General features: G+C 37.0%; 2 protein-coding genes and 1 pseudogene across 3 annotated transcripts; 1 reads left to right on the top strand and 2 right to left on the bottom strand.

Moving 5' to 3' along the window:
* Positions 1-591: 591 nt before the first annotated feature.
* On the bottom strand, positions 592-3,716 carry LOC126630430 (protein yippee-like). The gene is made up of 6 exons (XM_050300563.1): positions 3,562-3,716; positions 3,232-3,355; positions 2,189-2,232; positions 1,112-1,220; positions 973-1,028; positions 592-883 (listed from the first exon to the last, which is right to left on the bottom strand). The coding sequence occupies exons 2-6, from the start codon at positions 3,325-3,327 to the stop codon at positions 799-801; spliced, it is 390 nt and encodes a 129-aa protein (XP_050156520.1). The 5' UTR covers positions 3,328-3,355; positions 3,562-3,716; the 3' UTR covers positions 592-798.
* A 1,973-nt stretch (positions 3,717-5,689) lies between these two features.
* On the bottom strand, positions 5,690-10,580 carry LOC126627800 (chlorophyll a-b binding protein CP29.3, chloroplastic-like; annotated as a pseudogene).
* A 2,596-nt stretch (positions 10,581-13,176) lies between these two features.
* Positions 13,177-16,671, top strand: LOC126629757 (high mobility group B protein 1-like). Of its 2 annotated transcripts, none has more exons than XM_050299870.1 (8): positions 13,177-13,333; positions 14,520-14,607; positions 14,754-14,882; positions 14,975-15,032; positions 15,149-15,193; positions 15,599-15,679; positions 15,764-15,847; positions 16,367-16,671. In XM_050299870.1, exons 2-8 carry the CDS (start codon positions 14,537-14,539, stop codon positions 16,409-16,411), a joined length of 513 nt encoding a protein of 170 aa, XP_050155827.1. In that variant the 5' UTR covers positions 13,177-13,333; positions 14,520-14,536; the 3' UTR covers positions 16,412-16,671. The 2 variants fall into 2 exon arrangements, with proteins under 2 accessions (XP_050155827.1, XP_050155828.1); XM_050299871.1 differs by lacking the exon at positions 13,177-13,333 and adding an exon at positions 13,526-13,557.
* Positions 16,672-21,562: the final 4,891 nt, after the last annotated feature.

Here is a 21,562-nt window from a genome sequence, read left to right on the forward strand (position 1 = left end):
AAAGCCAGTAGAGTGTTTGGTAAACTTTTTTGTGAAAGTGCTTTTGGAAAAAAAAGTAGGATGATAGTGTGTCTTTTCATTAAAGGAGCACTGTAGCTCCGTGTGCTTTGAAAAAACTGGCTTTTTTTCAAAGCAACAAATAGCAGCTTCAGCTTTTCCTTTGATTTTCAGCTTATTCTCACAGCAGCTTCCAAAATAAGCCTTTTTTTTTCAGTTTACCAAACACAAAAATGACCCTCAGCTTTTTTTCACAGTGGCTTTTTTTAAAATCACCTCAATCCCAAACGGGGCCGAAGATGTTCGAGTCAGTTTATTTTTGCTACTGTTTCTTGACGTGCACGGTATTGGTACAATTAACTAAAATAAATCTAAGAAAATAAGATGAGAATATTCCCAAATTAGGAAATCAAACAGAATCAACCATAATCGTAATTCATACAGCCCGTACTCATCACAAGAAAATCTGTCTCATAACCTGATGAGAGAAATAGATATAATGAGATTACTCCGATGTTAGCTAAGAACGCCTCTGTCACAAGCTTTATAAGCAAATCTATTTTCGATCAATTACGACGGTGAGGCAAGTGGGAATTTAATTGAACTAGAGATTGCATTTGAAGAGAGGTTACATACAACATGATCAAATTTGAACAGAATCGAATGTTTTACAATTTTGTTATTGCAGGCAAGTGCAGATAGTTGCCTAAATTGAGGAATCAAGAGCTTAGTAATTCACATGAGTGGAAGAAGAACAATGAGATTTGAAGAATGTACAATTGAGTACGAACGGGGAACCGATCAACCTTCGTCTGCATCGCTGCTACCGACTTGCGCTTCATGACTGGCCCAAAAAGTTCTTCCTTCCGGACCCGACACCTTAATCCTGCTCAAGAATGAAACTCACAACCTTATTTTCACAAAACTCGGATTAGATTAGAATGTTAAATTTTCTTTCTCCGCATGTCTACTGACCTCTCGAGTACGGATTTTCCTTCCTTGTACTTCTGGCCCTTTTCGTGGGCAGTCTCCTGAAAGAAACCATCAAAATGAATAACGGCAGAGAAAGAAATGTATAAATCCTGATAGTTCTAATCATGGCTCGTGATCTTACATATTTCCACCCCACTATCGATCCACACCCAACGCAGAAAATGTCAGCAACTGTGTGCAGTCCGGTCATCATCGCTCTATCTTCACACTCCCCGGAATATACATTCACTCTGTAATATGATTGGACACACGAATCATATATCTAAAACAATGTATTAAAAGCGTGAGGCGTGGGCGTGGCGTCCGAGGGATAGCCCACCCTAGCGTGAGGCGTGAGGCAAAGCCTCACAGGACTTAATTTTTTAATATATACACCGTACACATAAATTATATTAAAAAAGAAGAAGATTATTAATCAATAATCATCCTGAGCACACACATATATTATAAATACATATACACACACATATATATACATATGTTATATTATATATAAAATAGAGGATGAAAAGCACAATGAGCACACATATAAAAATGCACGTAAACGGCACACACATCCATTATATAAAAAATAAAAATTAGAAAACAAGGCAGAGAGATGATAGTGCAAGGAAGATGTATGAAGTAGTTAAAACCCTACCCAAAATTTGGGTTTGGGAGTAAAACAAAAAATAAAAAATAAAAAAAATCCCTTGAGGCGCACCTAGGCGGCTCTGGCGACGCCTTCCGGCGCCTTCCGCCCACTCCCTGAAAACAGAGGCGGCAACCCTCAAGCCCAGCCTCATAGGGCGCCTAGGCGCGCCCTGAGGTGATTCTTTTAAAACATTGATCTAAAACCAACTAACTGCAAGCATATACCGTTCAATGACAAATTTCGTTGAATGAGCTTGCATACAAGCATTTTAGACTGCATTATCCCGCACCTTCCATACTTTCAGCTATGTTGAGAAATATTTTGACAGACTACAAATGAAAAGTAAAACTCACAGACTGAGCGCTGGAAACTGTTGGCGGCAATTCTCTCGTTGTATATAAATACAAGAAAAGAAAGCAGATTTTCAATGAAACGGAAATAGACCGGTATCATATGATCAACAAATCGCACATGCAATCAATAAATGTTTCACTATTTCAACATCTTGCCTGTAATTTCCATATCAGACATGGTAAAGGTGTCCAAATATTAAGAAAAACTTACACCTTACTGAAGAGATAAGCCTTCCCATGCCTGCAGTAAAAAGACTGAACGAAACACAGGCAAAACATGTAGTCAGAAAATGCACTTGTATTCAAATTTGAAATTACCAACCAAGAGTTATTTGACGCCAAATGAAATGGGAAAATAAGTGGCAATCACAACAAAGAAGAACAGAACAAGCCTTAGTTTATACCAAACAATTACCAACATGTATTCTAATAATCATCGTTGTTTTATACGTTGTCGTCAAAACTTCAAAGACAGCACAGACTATAACCATCTGTCAGTTCATTCTAATAACAGCGCTATGTTCTCTTACATTATTACTTGAGACAATACAGATCCACTCATTCACGGCCAAATGCTTCGAAAAGTAGTTGTGCACATGGACGTAAAGACGCATTTGAAAGCAATGAACAATGAAAACTATGAAAGCATACACCACCATGTCCTCTCTCAGTTGAAAAGAGGAACAAGGCTTCGATTGAGTTCTAGCTGTCCTCTTCACTAAAAACTAGAGCCAAGTTCTTCCGGCACTCCCGGCCGCAAGAGAAAAAATAAAAAGCAACATCATGTTGGTCCTGGATACAAGTTCCAGCTTATGATATAGGATCCAAATGCCTTCAATAACATCCCTTATCATCAATCCATATACTTCAACCGACACCCTAAGAAACTACGAGATACTTAATCAGATCTTCAGCTAATAATATCATCAAGCACCAAAATTTACCCTCCTTACAAGTTACTTTACATAAATGTTGCTTTACATTTCAAGTCCAACAAAAACAAAACTTCCCAAAGTAACTAGACAAAAATCACAAAAGCAGACCAAGTAATACAGTTGACCAATCACACCGTCAAAGAACACGCACATCATCTCACAAGATAAAAAATTAAAAATTAAAAATTAAAAATTAAAAAAGAAAAAGAAAAAGAAAACAATTAATCAAAACCCGGATGAAAAATTCAGCAGAAAATCACAAAAAAAAAAAAAAAAAATTGCTACTGATTAAAAGATTGTAAAAGATCAAATTAATCACCTTGGAAACTACGTCATCACAAAGAGCAAGATGGGTGCGGCAGTGCTTGCAGCTGTAGATCTTCCCCTCTAGACTCACCACAAACAGCCTCCCCATGCCTCCACCGCACGCCCAGAAAAATCCTCTAACCGCCCAAATCCCAAAACAAGATGAAGATTCAGGGAAATGGGTCGTCGTTAATATCGAAGAAAACCCAGAAGAAGATTGATTTTTTAAGAAATGAATCAACCGAGACAGAAAAATATGGAAAAAAGGAAACCCAATTGAGGAAGGAAACCGCAGATGCAAGAAAAGAAAGAGAGAAAGAATTTCTGGATGATTATATTTTACCTTTGCCTGGTGAAGTCTCTGTTCTTGCAAGAAATGCGGACGGAGAAAGGAAAGCTATCACATTTCACCTTCCCACAATTAAATCACTTTTTATGTTAAAGTGGAACCCGACAAGACGTGAAATCTACGGTTTTTGCCCTTTACAACATAAAATATTCAATTATTTTTTGTTTAATCTTAAAAATATTTTCATACTTTCATAGTTATTGTTTGTTTTTGCAAATCTCTGTTTTATACTTTATTCAAATTTAAATCTACCCAGGTATTATGTATGGTTTTCTTTCCGGGGAAACACGGAAATTCGAATTTAAGTGCAAAAGAAAATACGGCACCTTCCATATGGTTTTTGTTGGGAACGTTTTAGGGCAAAATTCAAGGTCAAGGGTTTTAATCGATCTGATCCCAACCTTCAAAGAAAAAAATTTGTGAGGTTTGGCTTGTCATCGAACTTTGCTGAATGACACTAGATTTTGATAACAAAGTTTTGACTTTTTACGATTTTTATATGAACAGTTATTGTTTATGAGATTTGAACTTCTGATCTACCTACACATTACGAAAATTAGGTGTATCCAACTATTTTTAGATAGAAACGTATTGCAACCTCTCAAAGTCCATTTAGAACTCGACAGTTTCAAATTGGTGCTATACCCATATTATATACCAAAGATTTGACTCACGATATATTTGTCAAAATATATCCTGGGTAGTTTTATTTAGCTAGTCGGAATAAAGAATAAGTTGAAGGGTTAAGATGCGAATATGTTGAGTGTGGATTGCAAAATTCCAAAGGTAATGGAATCAATCTTGGACAACCATTTTATCAAGGGAACTTTAACGAAAATCTTTCGATACTGTTCATTTTAACGAAAAATCATATTTTTACACTAAAAAATCAATCATGATATTATTCACTCTACCTTTTATTTTGTCATTTTCGTTAAAACTCAAAATTTGTAAGTTATTTTCATTACTTTTCATTTTTATCAATTTTCCTTTTGGACAGTATTCTCCACACACTTTTTTTTTTTTTACACACTCTTTTATTTTATGTTATTTTATCTTTTTCAATTCATTTAATTCGATAACCAAAAATTAAAAATATATATGTAAAAAATTAAAAAAAATGTGTGGATGGTACTACTTTCCTTTTTCAATTTATCTGCAATTATTGGAGATCTAGAGAGGGTGGGTGGGATGTGAGTATGTAAAAGACACCCTTAAGTTTCAATACAATAAAGTCCATCCCATTAATTGGGCATTTTATTAGACTCTGTGCTGATAAGATGTTTTAGTCAGCTAGTGCCCGCTGAAATTGCAAAGCAATTTCTTATATAAATGGCCAAATCTTAACCACTTGATTTGTTTATATCGCATACGTGAATACACTGTGTCAATGATTGAAGTTCAGGTGATACAAGGGAGGCTGAAATAGGTCTTGAAGTTGAACTGAGACCCTCTTTGAATTTTTATGTTTGGAGTCGAAGAATTTGGAGATCCAAATTGTTGAAGAGTGAGATAGAGAAATCAAAACTCTTGATTTGTGTGAGTTGAGCTAATAGTATGAACTAATAGGACAATAGAATTAAAATTGAATGAGTCAAATATTTCGTTCTACGGGCTGTGAAACAAAAATTTGGAGAGGATCTCAATTCCCTATAACTCCACAACTTCATTGAACAAAAAATAAAGTCCACTAGTTCTTGAACCTAACAGAAGTATACAACTCTTTGAACACATTGTCCAAAATATGCTCATCGATTTGTTTGGCCCTTATTTAGGGTAAATAATGCCGCACTAAGATCTTACTGAAAAGCTACTCGTTAATAAGTAGATAGTTTCTCACATGTTAAAAAGTTTTACGTAGATAGCTTCACATATGTTGCAAAGTTTTATCACACAAGTCAAACTTTTTTTTATTTGAACGAAATTCTAAACTAATCAAAATTACTGAAAGGGGAATTCAGATCTGAACATTGATACAAGGATCCAAGTTGGTTGCAACCTACATGTAAGACGTTTTCTTCGTTTTCCTTTTTTCTATTGATAAATTATTCACAAAGCTGCTCGTAAAGAATGAGAATCCAGTTATTTGTTTTTGTTTCATAGTTATACATTTGTAAACACATTTAACACATCAAAGCATTATGAGTTTACAAGTATACAAAATCATAGCACAATACACATAAATATAGTATTAAACATGTGAGCATATATAATATAAGTGTACTCTCAGTCTTAGTCTTGGGTTCTTGGCTAGAGAGGAAGAGAATGAATGAAATTAACTTGACTTTCTGTTGAAGTGGGATTTATTTAATTATCTTATCTGTTAAATGTAAGCAGAAAACTGATAGGACCCTTTCCTGTGACAGCAGTTTGGATTCCAAAAAGGAGGAAGACGAGCATGCTTGATCTCAGCCAGTTGAAGCCTTTCAAACTCATCCGGTTCGGCGGCCAAACCCAACGGGTCAAAGAACTTGCCACCACCCGGGTACAGCCTCTTCTCCGGGTCAAGCTCGGCATTCCTCTGGAACTCAATGTAGTCAATCACCAACACCTCGATCCATATCAATGTGGTGATGGAGAAGGGAAGTGGAAGATCTAGGTAGGACGATCCTTCGATCAACTCAACCTGAGTCAATTAAAAGAGATTAGTAACCAAGTTAACCGTTAAAGTTGAGTGTTATAGACATAAGAAGATAAATCTCTAGTTGTAGGGCAAACTTTTCTCATAATATGAGCCTTAATAGGAATTTGGATCCTCTCCAGTCTTTAGTGTACGGAGCCCAAGGATCAGGAAATTCGAGTCCTTTGTGTAAATTGGAGTTCATGGTTTGTGTGAGATAAGCCAACTGAATCAGTTAATAGAGATCGTCGGATTCAATTTAAGTGTTCCAAATTGCCTAATCCTCAAACTCACAGTGAGATACGGAGTGGATTTGTGTCCGCTTAATAAGTTTAAGTAAATTATTGTGAGATGTACATAACAAAATTAGGATTTGGCATGGTGTAGCTATCATTTTCATCATCTCTATCATCACATTCATCGTCAATAAGGACCTTACCGTAAGAGTTAGGACCATCATGTTTTTTTGCATGGATTATAAGAATGCACGATTAGGGGTGGGCACGGTTGAGTCAGGCCCAAAATTGAAGGAACCGGATCAAACCCGTTTGTAAATAAAACGGGGCGGGTTTTGAATTTTTCAAAATGAGATCTAGACCTAACCTTACCCTTTTGAAACGGACCGGTTCCTATGGGTCCCCATGGGTCCAAATCTTCACTCGCACCTCAAGTCTGGTCTCGTCATCCTCTTCATTCTCCTCATTTGAAGATTCGCTTCTTCGAACAGCATCGTTATCGGCGGTTCCATCAAAACAACCACTACACAATAGGGCTGGGCACGGGGCGGGCCGAGCCGGGCCGGACCTAATTTTCAAGGAACCGCAGGTTAAAAGAAACGGGTCGGGCCAAGTCGGGTACATCATATTTCATTACAGGAATCGGACCGAACCCGGCCCGTTTCAAACGGGCCGGTCCGGGCCGGGTCCACCGGTCCTTGGTTTTTTTTTTTTTTTTTTTTTTTGCGAAACCGTACGGAAAAGACTCCAGAACCACCGCCATGCTGCCTTCGTCGTCGCACCACAGCTTCTCCACCGAGCACACACACACAACACACATACTCTCTGCTCTTGAATACACACACACAACACACATACTCACACACATAATCGATTCAACTTCCATGCATGTCCCGAAATAAGCAAGCCCATTGAAATCCCAGATCCATAGTTTCAAACAGAACCCATTACTCTTACGCACAAAACTACATCAAATCAATCTCACAAATAATCAAATTGTTCAAATCGGCAAATCGAACCAGAGAAGTCATCTTTCCACGAATCCAAGACCTCCACCCTCGCAATTACAAATTACATCAGTTGATGAATCAAAACAAAATCAGAAACCCACAAAATTCCTAAATCAGAAACAACCCACATAAATAAAAAACCCTAAATTCCTAAATAAAAAACCCTAATTTCCTAAATCAGAAACCCTAATTTCCTAAATCAGAAACCCTAATTTATAAATTACCATGGCCATGATCTGCAACCTGCTCTGCTCCTCCGGCATCGTTATAAAATTTCTCAGTCGAATATCTCAGGTAACACCCAGCATTCAAAGCCCTCCCTTCCTTGCTGGGTGCACACCCCATCGCAGCCTTACTTCCCTTCTCCAGGCAACTTTTACACCCAGCACTCCCCACAGTCTTCCAGCACTGCGCCAGAGCAAACACCGACCCCTTCACCTCCGCCACTCCAAACCCGCCATTTCCCGCCGCCGCCGCGGTCGCATTCCCGATCGCAAAGTTTGGATAGAAAGGGAGTCGGAGGAGAGATCGAGGGATAGAAAGGGAGTCGGAGGAGAGATCGAGGGAGGAGAGTCGGAGTCGGAGTCGGGATAGAAAGAGAAGGTGATGTGAGGGGAGAGACGGAGAGTGGAGTGAGAATCGACAGATCCAAGGTGTGAGAAATCGGAGATAGAGGCGTCGGGAGAGAGAAAAACTGTAGGGGAGAGAGAAAGAGTGAGGAGACTGAGGAGAGGAGAGTCTTCGAGAAGGTGTGAGACACTGCGGTGGAGGTCGCGGTGGAGTGTGGGTGTGGGTGTGGGTGTGGGTGTGGGTGTCGTCTGTCTGCTCCAGGAAGGAGAGTTGCAGAGATGGGGGAAGAATAAACACAGGGAGGAATGAGGGAGAAGGATTGAAAGATTGGGTGTGTGTGTGTGGGTGTCGACTGTGTGTGTTCTCAGAAAAGCAAAAGTATCAAGATAAGAAAGAGGGATCAAGAGGTTGGGTGTGTGTGTGTTCCATCAAAAGCAAAAGCAAAAGCATCGGGACAAGGAGACAATCTGACAATGTTCACGAGGAGCCTGGGAGACCGAGAAAATATTATATTTAAATTGGGATGTTACACAAACGGGTTGGTCGGGTACCCGTTTTTTTATACTTCTGGACCCGGCCCGCCCCTAAAATTCTAAAGCCCCGCCCCGCCCCGCCCCGTTTCTCTTTTTAAAAATTAGGAACCGGCCCGTACCCGCCCCGACCCGCGGTTCCTGTACCCGTTTGCCCACCCCTACTACACAATCTGCACTCTCAAGGAAAATTAGGGATTAGATTAGGGTTTTCACATAACTGTTTCATACAAACCCACATATCCATTTTGCCTTCGCATCGGCTATGAATTCAAAGAATAAAAGAAAGGGAATACCTTAGGGTTTCTGAATCTAACCAATTTCAATCAATTCTCCTATGATTTCCTCTTCCTTCTATGATGTACAAATTTTACAGCCAAACATCATTCAAATCACAAATTCCAAACAAGCGGACAACCATTTAAGCCCAAAAACAATAAATTTAACAAACAAAAAAAACATGAAAAATCTCAAGACTTGCCGAAGAAACTAAGTAGCTTTGTCATGGGTGTAACTCAAAAACCTTCGGGAGGTCGAAAGTGCAAAGCTTTCCCCCAAAAAACCCTCGAAAGAGAGCAAAAAAGAGAGACCCATAAACGATTAAGGCTGCAACAACGATTAGTGAAGGTTGAAGGCACTGATTCATGAGAGGTTGGAGCTATACGGACATGGAAACCCTATCAGGTAGGGCCAAAAAGGAAAGATAGAGGAGAGGGAAAAAAAGGAGAGAGTGACTGATTTTGGAAACTGGACTCGGGATGATAACTAGGGTAGAAACTAACGGTTGAGATTGGATGATAGGTTATCATTCAATCTCGGCTGTTCATTATAATTAGAAAGGAGTTGGTCCAAGGCCCCTTTTTTTAAGTATATGGAATCGGCCCGTACCCGTTCCGACCTGTGGTTCCTCTATCTGTTTGTCCACCCTAGGCATGATGGGCAAAAAGTTGTGCCAAATATATATGTATACTCAGCTCCTTATATAATACTTACAAAATACAAGATACGGCCTATATGTCATAAATACAAATGAAAATATATATATATTTCCATGTCACCAAAAAAACAAGAAAAGAAAAAGCTTCAATGACCACATGCACATCTTCTGTGCTTGACCCAGTCTTAACTATACTGATATTTTTTTTATTTTCTTATAACAACATTTTGAATTACTAAAATCCAGACTCTATAGTTGATGGAAAAGTCAAGTAAATTACATTAGATTATTATGAACAGACATGATTGATGGATTTCAAAATCCTCACAAAAAAAGATTCGGCGATGATTCAGATTCTTTTAGATTAATTAATTAAAACTTAATTTACCTTTCCAGAGTCTTGCCATGCAACACCAGTGAGTCCCTCAACAGCAAGAGCACCAAGCGCTCCCAGCATGGCCTACCTCCCGTGTATCAGCTCGCACTCCCTGAACCTCTGCAGCCCAAAAACCTCCGTGTACGGCTGAAGCGGCTTCGGATTCACCTCTGCAGTTTCGATCCTTGTCCCGATGATGTTGCCCGCCACATTCTTGGCAAGGTTCTGGTCGAGCCTGTCGTAATCAAACTGCAAGTACTCGGCGGGCTTCCCCAACCCAAAGGGGTCAAAGCCGCGGTCCCCGGGAAGCGACCCGTCAAGCCACTTTGGCGGCTCGGCAACCGAAACCATACGGGTCGTTCACCGTCGTCGAACTTTTTTTGCTTTTGCTTTGGTGGTGCAGGTGGTGGTGACTTCTTGTTGCCGAAGCTGAAGCCTCAAACGCCGCCAAGACGGGTTTGGAAGCGTCCGAAACTGGGCTCTGGGTTTCGGAGTTGGGGTCCAAAAAAATGGGAGGTAACGGCGGCTGTGGTGGCGGCCATTGTCTAAAAATGGAGGAGAATGGGGTGATGGGGGTGGGACTGTAAGTGGAGAGTTATATAAATGTAAAAGTAGTGGGAATTTTGTGAAGGATGTGTGTGAAATGTAAATGTCTAATTTTAGGCCTTACCTTTTGGCAAAGCCTTATCTCTTGGATATGTATGCATGTACTATGCAATGTATGTAGGTGTGGGATATGCCTTATTCACATAGCCAGTTAGAGTACGATCTCTTCATAGTAGCTCGAAAAGTGGAGAAGATCTTTAGTGTAACTGTCACACTATCACGTAAAATTATCAATCTACTTACATTATAACACACAAATCTTTTTATTAATATTAAATTTAAATTAATAACATATTAATTATGTCATTCACGTATATTATAATTGACATAAATTAATAACGTCACGGAATACTGTCACCATCCTAATATATTTTCTCAGTATATGGGAGCAATGCGCTTCTTAAATCCATTGTTATTGTCTCTTTCTCAAATGGTTAAAATGAAGCCAAAGCCCATTTAAATAAAGGCCTTGAAAGTTGGAAACACCCATGTATGATCCCCCAACCCCATATTCCAAAGTCTATTGAGGTCCCAACCCGAGTTTAGGCCATGAAAGTCCCCAATGACAGATGCAAAAACTTTCCAGGCATTCGTCTAATTTGAAGGGAAATAAAATATGTAAGGGATTGTAGTTGAAGGGATTAAAAATATTTAACGATGTATTGAGATTTTAAGCTTGATTCTTGTATTTTTTATTATTGTTGTATAAAAATAAAAGATAAAAGAGAAATTCTAAAAACCTATAACTCATGAATCATGATGGTAAAATAAAATATTTTATCTTATACATAATATAGAAGGAAAATTGTTTGTGAAACTTTGCATAAAACCAAAGCCACTACAAGTTGGCTTTACCTAAAATCATATGTTCTAGCCATACCTAGGGATGGACAATGGTTATGGCAGTCAGGTAACCGCGGTTATTTATCCATAACCGTTTATTCTCATACCCGCATAACCGTTTACCCGTTGGGTAATTGCCTAAACGGTTATACCCATACCCATAACCGTTTATAAACAGTTAACCACACTCATAACCGTGTACTCATTTAACCATAACCGTTTAGTACCCGTTTACCCATTTATCATTTTTTAACCCGTTTATCCTTTCTTTTTTACCATTTACTCATTTTCACCCATCTACATGTTTTTTTTAACAACTTGAAAATTAAAAAATAAAAATTTGTCATAATTTTCTTTTTCTAACAATTAAACACCGTTATAGGTAAATTCATCATACATTTCTGCATTTTAATTTTTTAAGTCATTATACAATTCCAATAATTGAAATAATAGTTTACGGACAATATTTTTAACGGTTAACAATGAAGGTAATATAAAATTTGCTACGTATCTTGGATTATGAAAACTGTTAAAAGACAATATTCTTGGGTTATTTAACTCGGGATGTAAAGTATTAACATAATATATATAATGAACCATGAAATTTAAAGTGGTTAATGAAAAATATTTTATATTATTATATTAGCTACATAAATCATGCACTATAGTCAATAACATTGATCTAAGTTTTGTCTGATAGAAAATATGGTTTGTGTTAATTTTACATATATAAAATAAATAGGTAAACGGTTACCTGTTTTATAACCGCAGTTAATACCCATAACCGCTCATTTAAATTTCACAGGTAAACAGTTATACCCATAATCGTTTATTTATCTAAACGGTTACCTATAACCGTAACCGTGAAATTTAAATAGACGGGTAACCGTAATTACCCATAATCAATGAGTATTTGCCCATCCCTAGCCATACCTCAATCCTATTAGGCAAACGTAACATATTGACTCCCACCATATGATTACTGATGTGTACGACAGTCGACATACAAAGTGAACTGTTCAGCTCACTGTAAATGTGTATTAGAGTTTGTACTTACACGAGATGAATTGGTACCCTATTAAGGCCAATTTCATTGAATAGGTCGAATAATGAAAAATGCTAAAAAAATTCTCAAAAGTAAGACTCTTCGTAAATTTTATATCAGATTATGTTTTTAACACAATATCATATGATGCTTATATAGAAGAGAACTTTAATGAAAAGCATCCGGTACTGTTCACTTGAATGAAAAACCACATTTTTACACTAAAAAGTCAATCATGGTACTATTCATTTTACCATTTATTTTGTCCTTATCATTAAAACTCAAAATTTTCAAACTATTTTCATTAGTTTCCTTATATAGAACTTAACGTAACTGTAAGACAAGAATTTCCAAAGTGACAAGAGCAGTTCAAAGAGTCTCAACACCTTGACTGTATTTTCCCTCTGTTTGGTAGATAAAACTTTGACTCTGCTTTTGCTGCCATCCAATCAAAACCCATCAATTATCTTCTATGTATGTATACATGAAAGGGATCATCTCTTGATCTTCTACCAAATCTTACCGATCAACAAATTTATACTTTTGAAATTTGATTCAATAATTAAAATAGAAGATCATTTTTAAAAGTTATAATAATTTTAACCGTTTGATCAAATTTTAAAAATCTAAATTTGTTAATTAGTAGAATTTAGTAGAAATGATTTGGAGATGATCCATTTTCTGTATACATTTTTCTGTATACATGTAGCATGCCCAGAGGCCAACAAAATTTGAAAAAAAAAAAAAAAAAAAAAGGGGTCAACTCATCAATGGTTCCAAAAAAGTTTACACGTGTCAGCTGCTAGACTTTCCACGGACATATCTTCTTGGCATACCTCTCCCTCTCTCGAGAAATTATGGACCTGATGACTTCCCACAAACATATCTCTACTTTTTTTGTTTTTGGTTTCTTAACTTAGCTTGCTTTACTCTCTCTCTCCTCTCTCTCCTCTCCTTTCCCCTGTTGCGTTTCCTTTTCTCCAAAACCAAGAGGTATGCGATTCTTCCATCTGTGTTTACTTTTCTCTCAGATCAATTTATAAATTTTATCACTTTTGTTCATATTTTTTCAGTATCCTGATCATTTGTTTGCATAATTCACTTTGCCTGTTGACAATTTTAACCATCTGGGTTGGTGATGGTTCTATTTTTTCTTCTACTTGTTTTATTTCTTTGATCTGGTATTGATAGTTCTGCTTGGCTGCTGAGAAAATAAGGTAGAAATTTTTACTCTTATGTCAGTAGTATAACTTGCTTAAAATTTCCTGGAAAGTTGAAACTGAATGGTTTGACTTATTTTTTATTTCTCTGCTCACAGATTTAGCAATGGTTTTATTAGGGTTTGGATTTAATGTAAATACAGTATGGTATAATAACTTTTGATAACTCGAAGAGCATCCTCAAAAGAAGAAGGAAGAGATTAATAACTTGATGAAAAGTCATAATTAAGGAAAAGATTAATAGTTTGATTAAGGGGAAAGTATTTTTAGCACTTCAAAAATGTCATTTGCACTCCTTCCCTCTGTATTTTTCTGTACACTAGCTTGGAGTGCTTAATGACTTTTCACGTGGACAAATAGCAGCTCCCTGATTATTGGGAATATTTTTGCTCACCACCCTCATGTGATGGTGAGGCTCATCACCCTATTTATCACCGTTGAATGAGTTTAAATTTTGAGATCTGTGTAATGGATAGACACAAATCTCAAAATGTAAACCCATTCAACGGTGATAAATAGGGTAGTGAGCATTACCCCCACTTGAGAGTGGTGAGCAAAAATGCAACCCCCTGATTATTATAGATAATATTTTCTATGGGTAATATGCCCGTTATGCAGCCTGAATTTTCACCCTAGTGTTAAATTAGGGCTTGAACTTCTTTTTGGCCAATTCGGGCTGCGTGCTTCATACAAGGGAAATGATTTTCACATATCCAATGGCCAAGAGAAGGGTGTGTATGGTGAGAAAATGGATTGGGAAAATCATTTCCCTTTTTAAAATAGGCCAATGTAGGGCCTACGACAACTTTTATGGATGTCATCTATTATTCCGTCCAAAATGTCATGTGCACAGGTTTCATCCATTGTTACTGCAAAATCTGTATTCTTTGTTACTACAAAATCTGTTTTCTTTCTGTTGGACTTCACAGTGATGTTTTAATCGAATTATATGTTTCCAGAAAGCAGTCTGTTGAGAATGAAGGCTTCCAAAGGCAAGGGACCTGTGAGGAAGGACAAGAAAGAAGTATTAAAGCCTGTCGAGGAGATGTAAATTTCTTTAATTGATATTAACTCTATATGAACGACTTTCTTGGGTGAAACTTTAGGTTAATAATTAGTGAGGCAGTGTCAAATGTGAGTCTTAAATAGCTTTTCTTGAAACATAATATCATGTTTAATTTTCATCAATTCAGAAAGGTGGGAAAACGAAAGGCTGCGATTGAGGCTGACAAGAGTCGCCGAAAACTTGCTAAGAACGCAAAATTGGGCAAGAAGGACCCCAATAAACCAAAGAGACCAGCGAGTGCTTTCTTTGTTTTTCTGTAAGTACTCTCTTTATGTGAGATGGCAAGGGAAACATCGTAGACTTTTTAATGAATCTTATACTAAGTTATTGTTTAATCATTTAATGTAGAGAAGAGTTCAGGACGGTTTACAAGAAAGAGCATCCGAATGTGAAAGCTGTGTCAGCTGTAAGCATCTTACCATAGTTTATGTTTTATTTAGTAGAAGGTGTTGTTTTTTAAGTTTGGTAAGTATCTCATCTTCAATTGGATATTGATGAGATTACTGGATGCTTTGAATGAAGGTGGGGAAAGCTGGTGGAGAAAAGTGGAAATCTATGTCAACTGCGGTAAGTCTATACTCTATAGTATCTTCTGAAAGTAACAGTATTGGGATGTATGGAGGATGATATAAAGTGCTCTCAGTGGACGTAGCTATACACAAGGCAATTTGATGACTTTTGGAAATTTGTCATGTGACGTAGCCATTGCCATTCGGGTAAATGGCTTCGTAGTTGTTGCCTGCCTGATGACTTTAAAGGACAGAAGAGTCGAATGTGAATTTTCATCTTCGATTGTGTACCAAGTTGGGAATTTAGCACAATATTAAAATAGTTGGTGCGGAAGGATATATAAGTTCTTAGTTTCTGTAAGCTCAATTCTCTTTTAGTAGATTCAGTCCAGGTCACAATTGATTGGTCCATTGCTTTTATTGTCTAATTTTTTTTTTTTTTTTACTGGGCCGGGATTGGTAGGAGAAAGCTCCATATGAAGCTAAAGCAGCAAAAAGGAAAACGGAGTATGAAAAACTTATGAAAGCTTACAACAACAAAGAGGTATAAATGGACTTGCACTTTAATAGAAACAAACCCTTCATCCTTTCTCCATGTTTAGTTTCTGACTGTCACGTCTTCTATCAGGATGAGGAGGAGGATGACGAGGAAGAAGTTGCTGAAAGGTCAAAACCCATTGCGAAGATTGTGGAAGAAGAAGAGAGTGCTGAGGTAATCTTCAAAACTATATATGAATCCTTGCGCAGGTGCGCTGTACTATTGCTTGCTTTGTCGAGTCTGATATTTCTCATGTCTTGCATGCATTCTGATCTTTCATCTGATGTTATCAAGATCTTATAATAGTGGAAAGTTCAAACGTATGAGCTGCGCTTGCTTATAAAAATGACTTGTAAAATCAACTGCAAGTTATGTTGTGAAAACATAGTTCATGTTGTTGTGAATCAGTTAGATACAGTTTTTACCTGAACAAAATGAATTGCTCCTACTTCTAATCGGGAGAAACATTGATTGCTCATGCGGTCCTACTATATACTCTACACTACTGTATTGCCAAAATTGGATTTCTGATGTTCATCCTATATTTCGCATTACAGTCCAATCCCTGGCAAGTGGAGAACTTATAAATCAAATTTTCCCCAGTGCAATTTCTTCTTGTTCATACTTGACTAATTAGGATTACTTTTACGGGGGTTTCTCATCCAACTTAAAACTGGAATTTTCAAATTGCAGGAAGACGATGAAGAAGATGACGACGATGATGAAGATGAAGACTGATCTGGCATTCCATGTTGATCCATAATATCACCTCCCACGGGACGGGACTTGTGCTATGACACCTTTAACTTATGTTAAATATGCTTGTTTATTTGAGAGGGATGCATCAAGCATGCCGAGCCCTCGCATCTTCCAGGTAGCCTTGCTAGGTTACATCATCGTTGTATATATCGTGCTTACACCGTGTTCATTAGCCGTGCGTGATATGATATCTATGTTCTTCTATTTACTAAATTAGAGATGAATGGGTTGGTCTTTAATTTGGAAGGTGGATACAGTTATGAATCGTTCTACAAGTTATCTTCTGATATTCCTTATCCATCAGCAACTCTTCTCCAGCACACTTTCCTGAGATGATTTGGTTTCAGTTTCCGAGTCATGCATGGATTGTAGGGGGATGACAATTTTACCCAACAAACCCGACTCTTGCCGGGTCGAAGTCCGGGTAGGCTCGCGGGGAAATCGGGGATGTATGTTAAGTAGGGAAATTTTATTCCTTTTCAGTTTGATCGATGTTGGAAACATCCGATTCTGTACGTGGTGGGATGGGGTTAGGGAGGGTAAAATCCAACCATGTGTCCTACTGCCACCGTAGCATGGGAGAAATTCTTGTGTCCGACCGGAGTACGTGACCATCCGTACGCTCATGCACAACCAAGTGGATCCCCTCTATTGGTTCGTGAAAGTGGGTTCGTGGGGAGTCCCGCGTTGGGGTGTACGGATGACCTTATCTTCTGGAGGATATGTCTCTAGCCCTGGGGAAATGAAGGATGACATGATATGGAAACATTTTCAAAGAGAAGGCCCAACCCAATTAGGCAAAAAGAAAATACTCCCAAATACAAATTGTTACCACCTAAAGAAAAACAAAACAAATCTACGGTCAGAATTTTCTCCTCCTCACTAAAAGGAGACAAGCATGTGAATTCGTCACAACAATCTATAATTTCGAGACCGGGAAGTTCCATGGAGGCAAATCTATGGTAGTATTTTGGGATTAGGGTTTATATGAAATTATGAAAAAGCTAATGCTTTTTAGAACAAATGAAAGGGCAAACCACTTTCCAAGCAATTATCTTTGTCTACACTATGAGCTTTATTAGTCTGATCAAACAGATAGGATATGCTGTAAAGAAAATAGAGTAGACATCGTAGGAGAAATTAATCACAGAATTTTCATGATTTGACACGTGTCATGTCGGAAACATGTTGTGAGAAAGTGAGAAATGTGATGGTCACATGGTCGCAAGTAACAAAATGTAGCATGCTTTCCCTAGTGGACTACAAGTGCTTTCATCATGATAATTATTATATGATTACATTCCATGCATAATCCTCAACACTAATCAGTTTCAATGTCATTTCCCACCCCCAAACCCAACTTACTTGCTAGTTGCTTTACTTGGTAGGGGTCTTGTTTCAATTTTTGGACGTACACTTGTTCATCTTGAAACTTTGTCGCAGTGATTAACGGGCGCACGTTTGTCAATCTAATAACTTTTTTTTCTTCTATTGTAGCAAATTTATAGGAGGGTTTTGCATTTTTTCACTAACCACTCATCATCAGGTCGGCCATGGATAATTAGGGGCCCTAGGGCAAAAACTAAATCAGGCCATTACCAATATAAAGTTTCCACAGCTTAACCGAACTTTCCATTCCCTTATGTGCTGCGATGCCCCAAAGTCTCTTCCCATGATAGCAATGCTGAAGTGGGATGGACTTTGCGGCCAAATTTACAAATAATATATATATATATATATATATATATATATATATATATATATATATATAATTTCCATAATATTCAAATGTGCTGCAGCAACCATCTCCAATCTGTCTTTTCTTTTTGTGTTCCCTCTCACCTTCACACCTGAATATGGTTATTTTTCGACAAAGCTGGTGCGCAATCATGCAATGGAAGAAAAAAAGAGCCTATTGGTAAAATTTTCACCATTATTGCTAGAATAAGTATGTGCTGAGGGGTTTTGTTTTGGGGTTGAGAAACAAACTCGTGGATATTGTATATGTTGATTTATGGCATAAAAATTAAAAAAAGAAGAAGAAAGTAGCACTAAAAAGCTTTAGAGCAATTAATCCAATTCACACTCTGCACACAATTTACTATGGTTTGAGTAAAAAAACTTGAGTTGAAAAGAAATGGCATCAGAACGAGAAAAGGAAAGAAAGAACAGAGCTGGACGATAAGGCTTGGGAAGTTTTTAAGGAAAAAAAAAATTGAATATTACAATTTTTTAAGGCAAAATTTGAAAAGAAAAAAAACAGAAGAAAAAAATCACAACCAGTACTCCACAAGAACTTGAACCCAAAACCACTCGACACAACCACCACATGTTGGTTTAGTGGTTGAGGATGAATTTTAGGCCCGTCTTTCATACAACATGTCTTGGATTCCATTCCTAGCATTAGTGGGTCGCACGATGGTGACTAGAAGAATGCTGAAATGTCTCTGTGAGCTTTCCGACCTGAAAAAATGGATTGTCGTGACAAAACTACCAACAAGTCTCCTTTTTTAAAGAACAAAAAGAAACCACTTGACACAAATTACTAACCCTTTACCACTACATTAATAGTAACAATCCTTGTTTTCTTAATGTGTATTTGTAAGAACTCTTAAGATAATTTTTTTAGGCCCCTCTATCGATTTGGGGCTCAGGGCGGTCACACTCCGTGGCCTACTCCAGGGCTCGGCTCTACTCATCATCACCATGACAAGTTGAAGATGTAATCAAATTATTGTAAGATTGGATGTGATATCTACACATCTTATTTTACTTTTCACATATTTTTTTAATTTTCGGCCTTCAGATCGGATGAATTGAAGAAGATCAATGGACATAAATTATCAAATGGTGTGTGAGAAATAAAATAGGGTGTGTGGATGCACACCCCTTGTAAGATAAAAACATATATACGTCGCAACACATTATTTAATGACTTTTTTTCGATTGAGGTCGTGACTTGTCCCTTCTTCTATTTACCTGTTTGGCGAACGAACGATCTCTAACAATTTGAATTGTTGCTAACACCATCAACTAAATATGTTTATATTTTTCAAATGTTAGTAACAAATTTTTAGCTCAAGAACCAAATATTTTTGCGATTGGAGTTCAAATATATAGCAAGTAAACAAAAGTGGAATGCCGACAGTAGATATATCATAATGAATCTATGCTAGCAGCAAGTCCTAGACTCCTAGTAGTATATGGTAGGCAGCTTTGTCCCCCATTTTTCAAGCAACAACCAAGATGGTAAGCATCTCGAATTCGAAGGATAAACCCTAACCCTAATCCTGTTTCATTTTGCTGTTTCAACCTTTTTCCTGCAAGTGAAAAAAGATTATAGAAATATTATAATCTTAATTACGAGATAAAATTAGTGGATTATAAAATGATTGGGGGAGGTGTAGAAAGTCTTAAATGCTGCAGTAGTGAACCAAATGACAAGGAATGAAGGGACAGGGTTTTGAATTATGAGTGGGGGGTTTAGGACTAATAGTAATACCACTTGATTAGAGACAAAGCAACCAAACCCTAAAGATTTAAAGGGAATTTGGCAGACAATGTAAATCAAGTTGATCAGTAATTAATATTTTAATGAGGTTTTTGGTAAGATTTTCTAAAGATCCATTATCTCCAATGAGATTTTTTTTTGTCAAAATCTCCAATGATAATTGACTCCAATGGAATTGGTAACCATGAACATTGTTGAATTATTTAATTTAAGGGTTTGTGCAATTTTGTACCGGTCCAAATAATTTTTCCTTTTCCCTAACTAAGTATACTGCGTAAAGTTGTATTATACAATTTTGATAAAAAAAATTGTGTATACCCCATTACCCCAAAGTTGGAGAGATTTTTCATCTGTCCGGGCTACTGGCACATACATTATATGTCATTATACAAGTGGATGGATACTTGAAAAAAAAAAAAAAAACTTCATTTCACTTGTATAATAACATAGAGAGTAATGCTAGAGAAGACTAAATTTGCAGACAAAATTTGTAAACTAAATGACTTGAAAGTTGTTTATTGGATTATTATTTAAGCGTCCATAAATATGCTCATTTTCCATTGTTAACGCATCATTTAATTTGTAAATTTTGTCTACAAATTTAGTCACTTTAGCATTGCTCTAATACATATAACATATTATTTCGTATTTTGGGCACGCTAAAAAATCTCTCCCAAGTTAACGTTCCAATTTTTTTATTTTATTATTCATTTTTTTTCTTTCAACAAAACTTTTTGTAAATTGTAATTATTCTCCTCCATTTGGCAAATGAAAAGGACAGAAAAAGAATCCCACTGTGTAACTCGCATAATTCCATACCCTTTTTTTCCACTCCTACCTAGGTAGCCAAGACAAGTTATAGTAGCTAAGATATATATATACTTGTGCTCGATCCAGATGTGGGAGAGAGGGACACCAACCAACCAATCAGTCAAATAGTTATGAGATATATATATATATATATATAATGGGGTTCGAATTCTGTATTTTTAGTTACTTACTCAATCCAAATTTAAATAGAAAATTAGGATCTTTCATTTTGGCTTTTACCATAATTTAGTTAAAGGTATAAACAACTATCCAAATGAACATTTTTAAAAATTGGGAGTTGGAAATCTTGTGGAAATTGAAGTGCATGCTGTCAGTTAAGATTAATCACTTGATATTGGTTTCTCAAGTAGGGTGGCTTTGTGCAATTTGGTGGAGGGAATGAGGAGTTGGGAATTTATCTTTTCTTGATTTGGTGTTTGTTAATGCTGGGAATTTAATGAATTTGTAGTTGCAATGCTTGATTTCTTTTGGATACAGTTGCAGAGCTTGAAAGTTGCTCGAATAATGGTGATCTTTTGAAAAAGTTGCTGATGGCATTTGATAGCAATTGTGTTATTTTTATTATCCAACATTGACAATGCACTAAAAGTTTTATTATTATTATACTATGTTGTTTATACTAGTCAATCCTGCATTGTTCGTAAAGCTAATTTAGTCTAAAATAATTAATCGTAATGAATGGGGGAAAGATTCTATATCCAATACAAAAATACGTACTACTTACTAGATCAAAGAAGGCACAAAGAAAACTATTTTGGATGGAATCGAAGGTGAAAGACCAAGGTTTG

Source organism: Malus sylvestris, chromosome 7 (assembly GCF_916048215.2).
Source record: "Malus sylvestris chromosome 7, drMalSylv7.2, whole genome shotgun sequence".
Taxonomy (NCBI): Eukaryota; Viridiplantae; Streptophyta; class Magnoliopsida; order Rosales; family Rosaceae; genus Malus; species Malus sylvestris.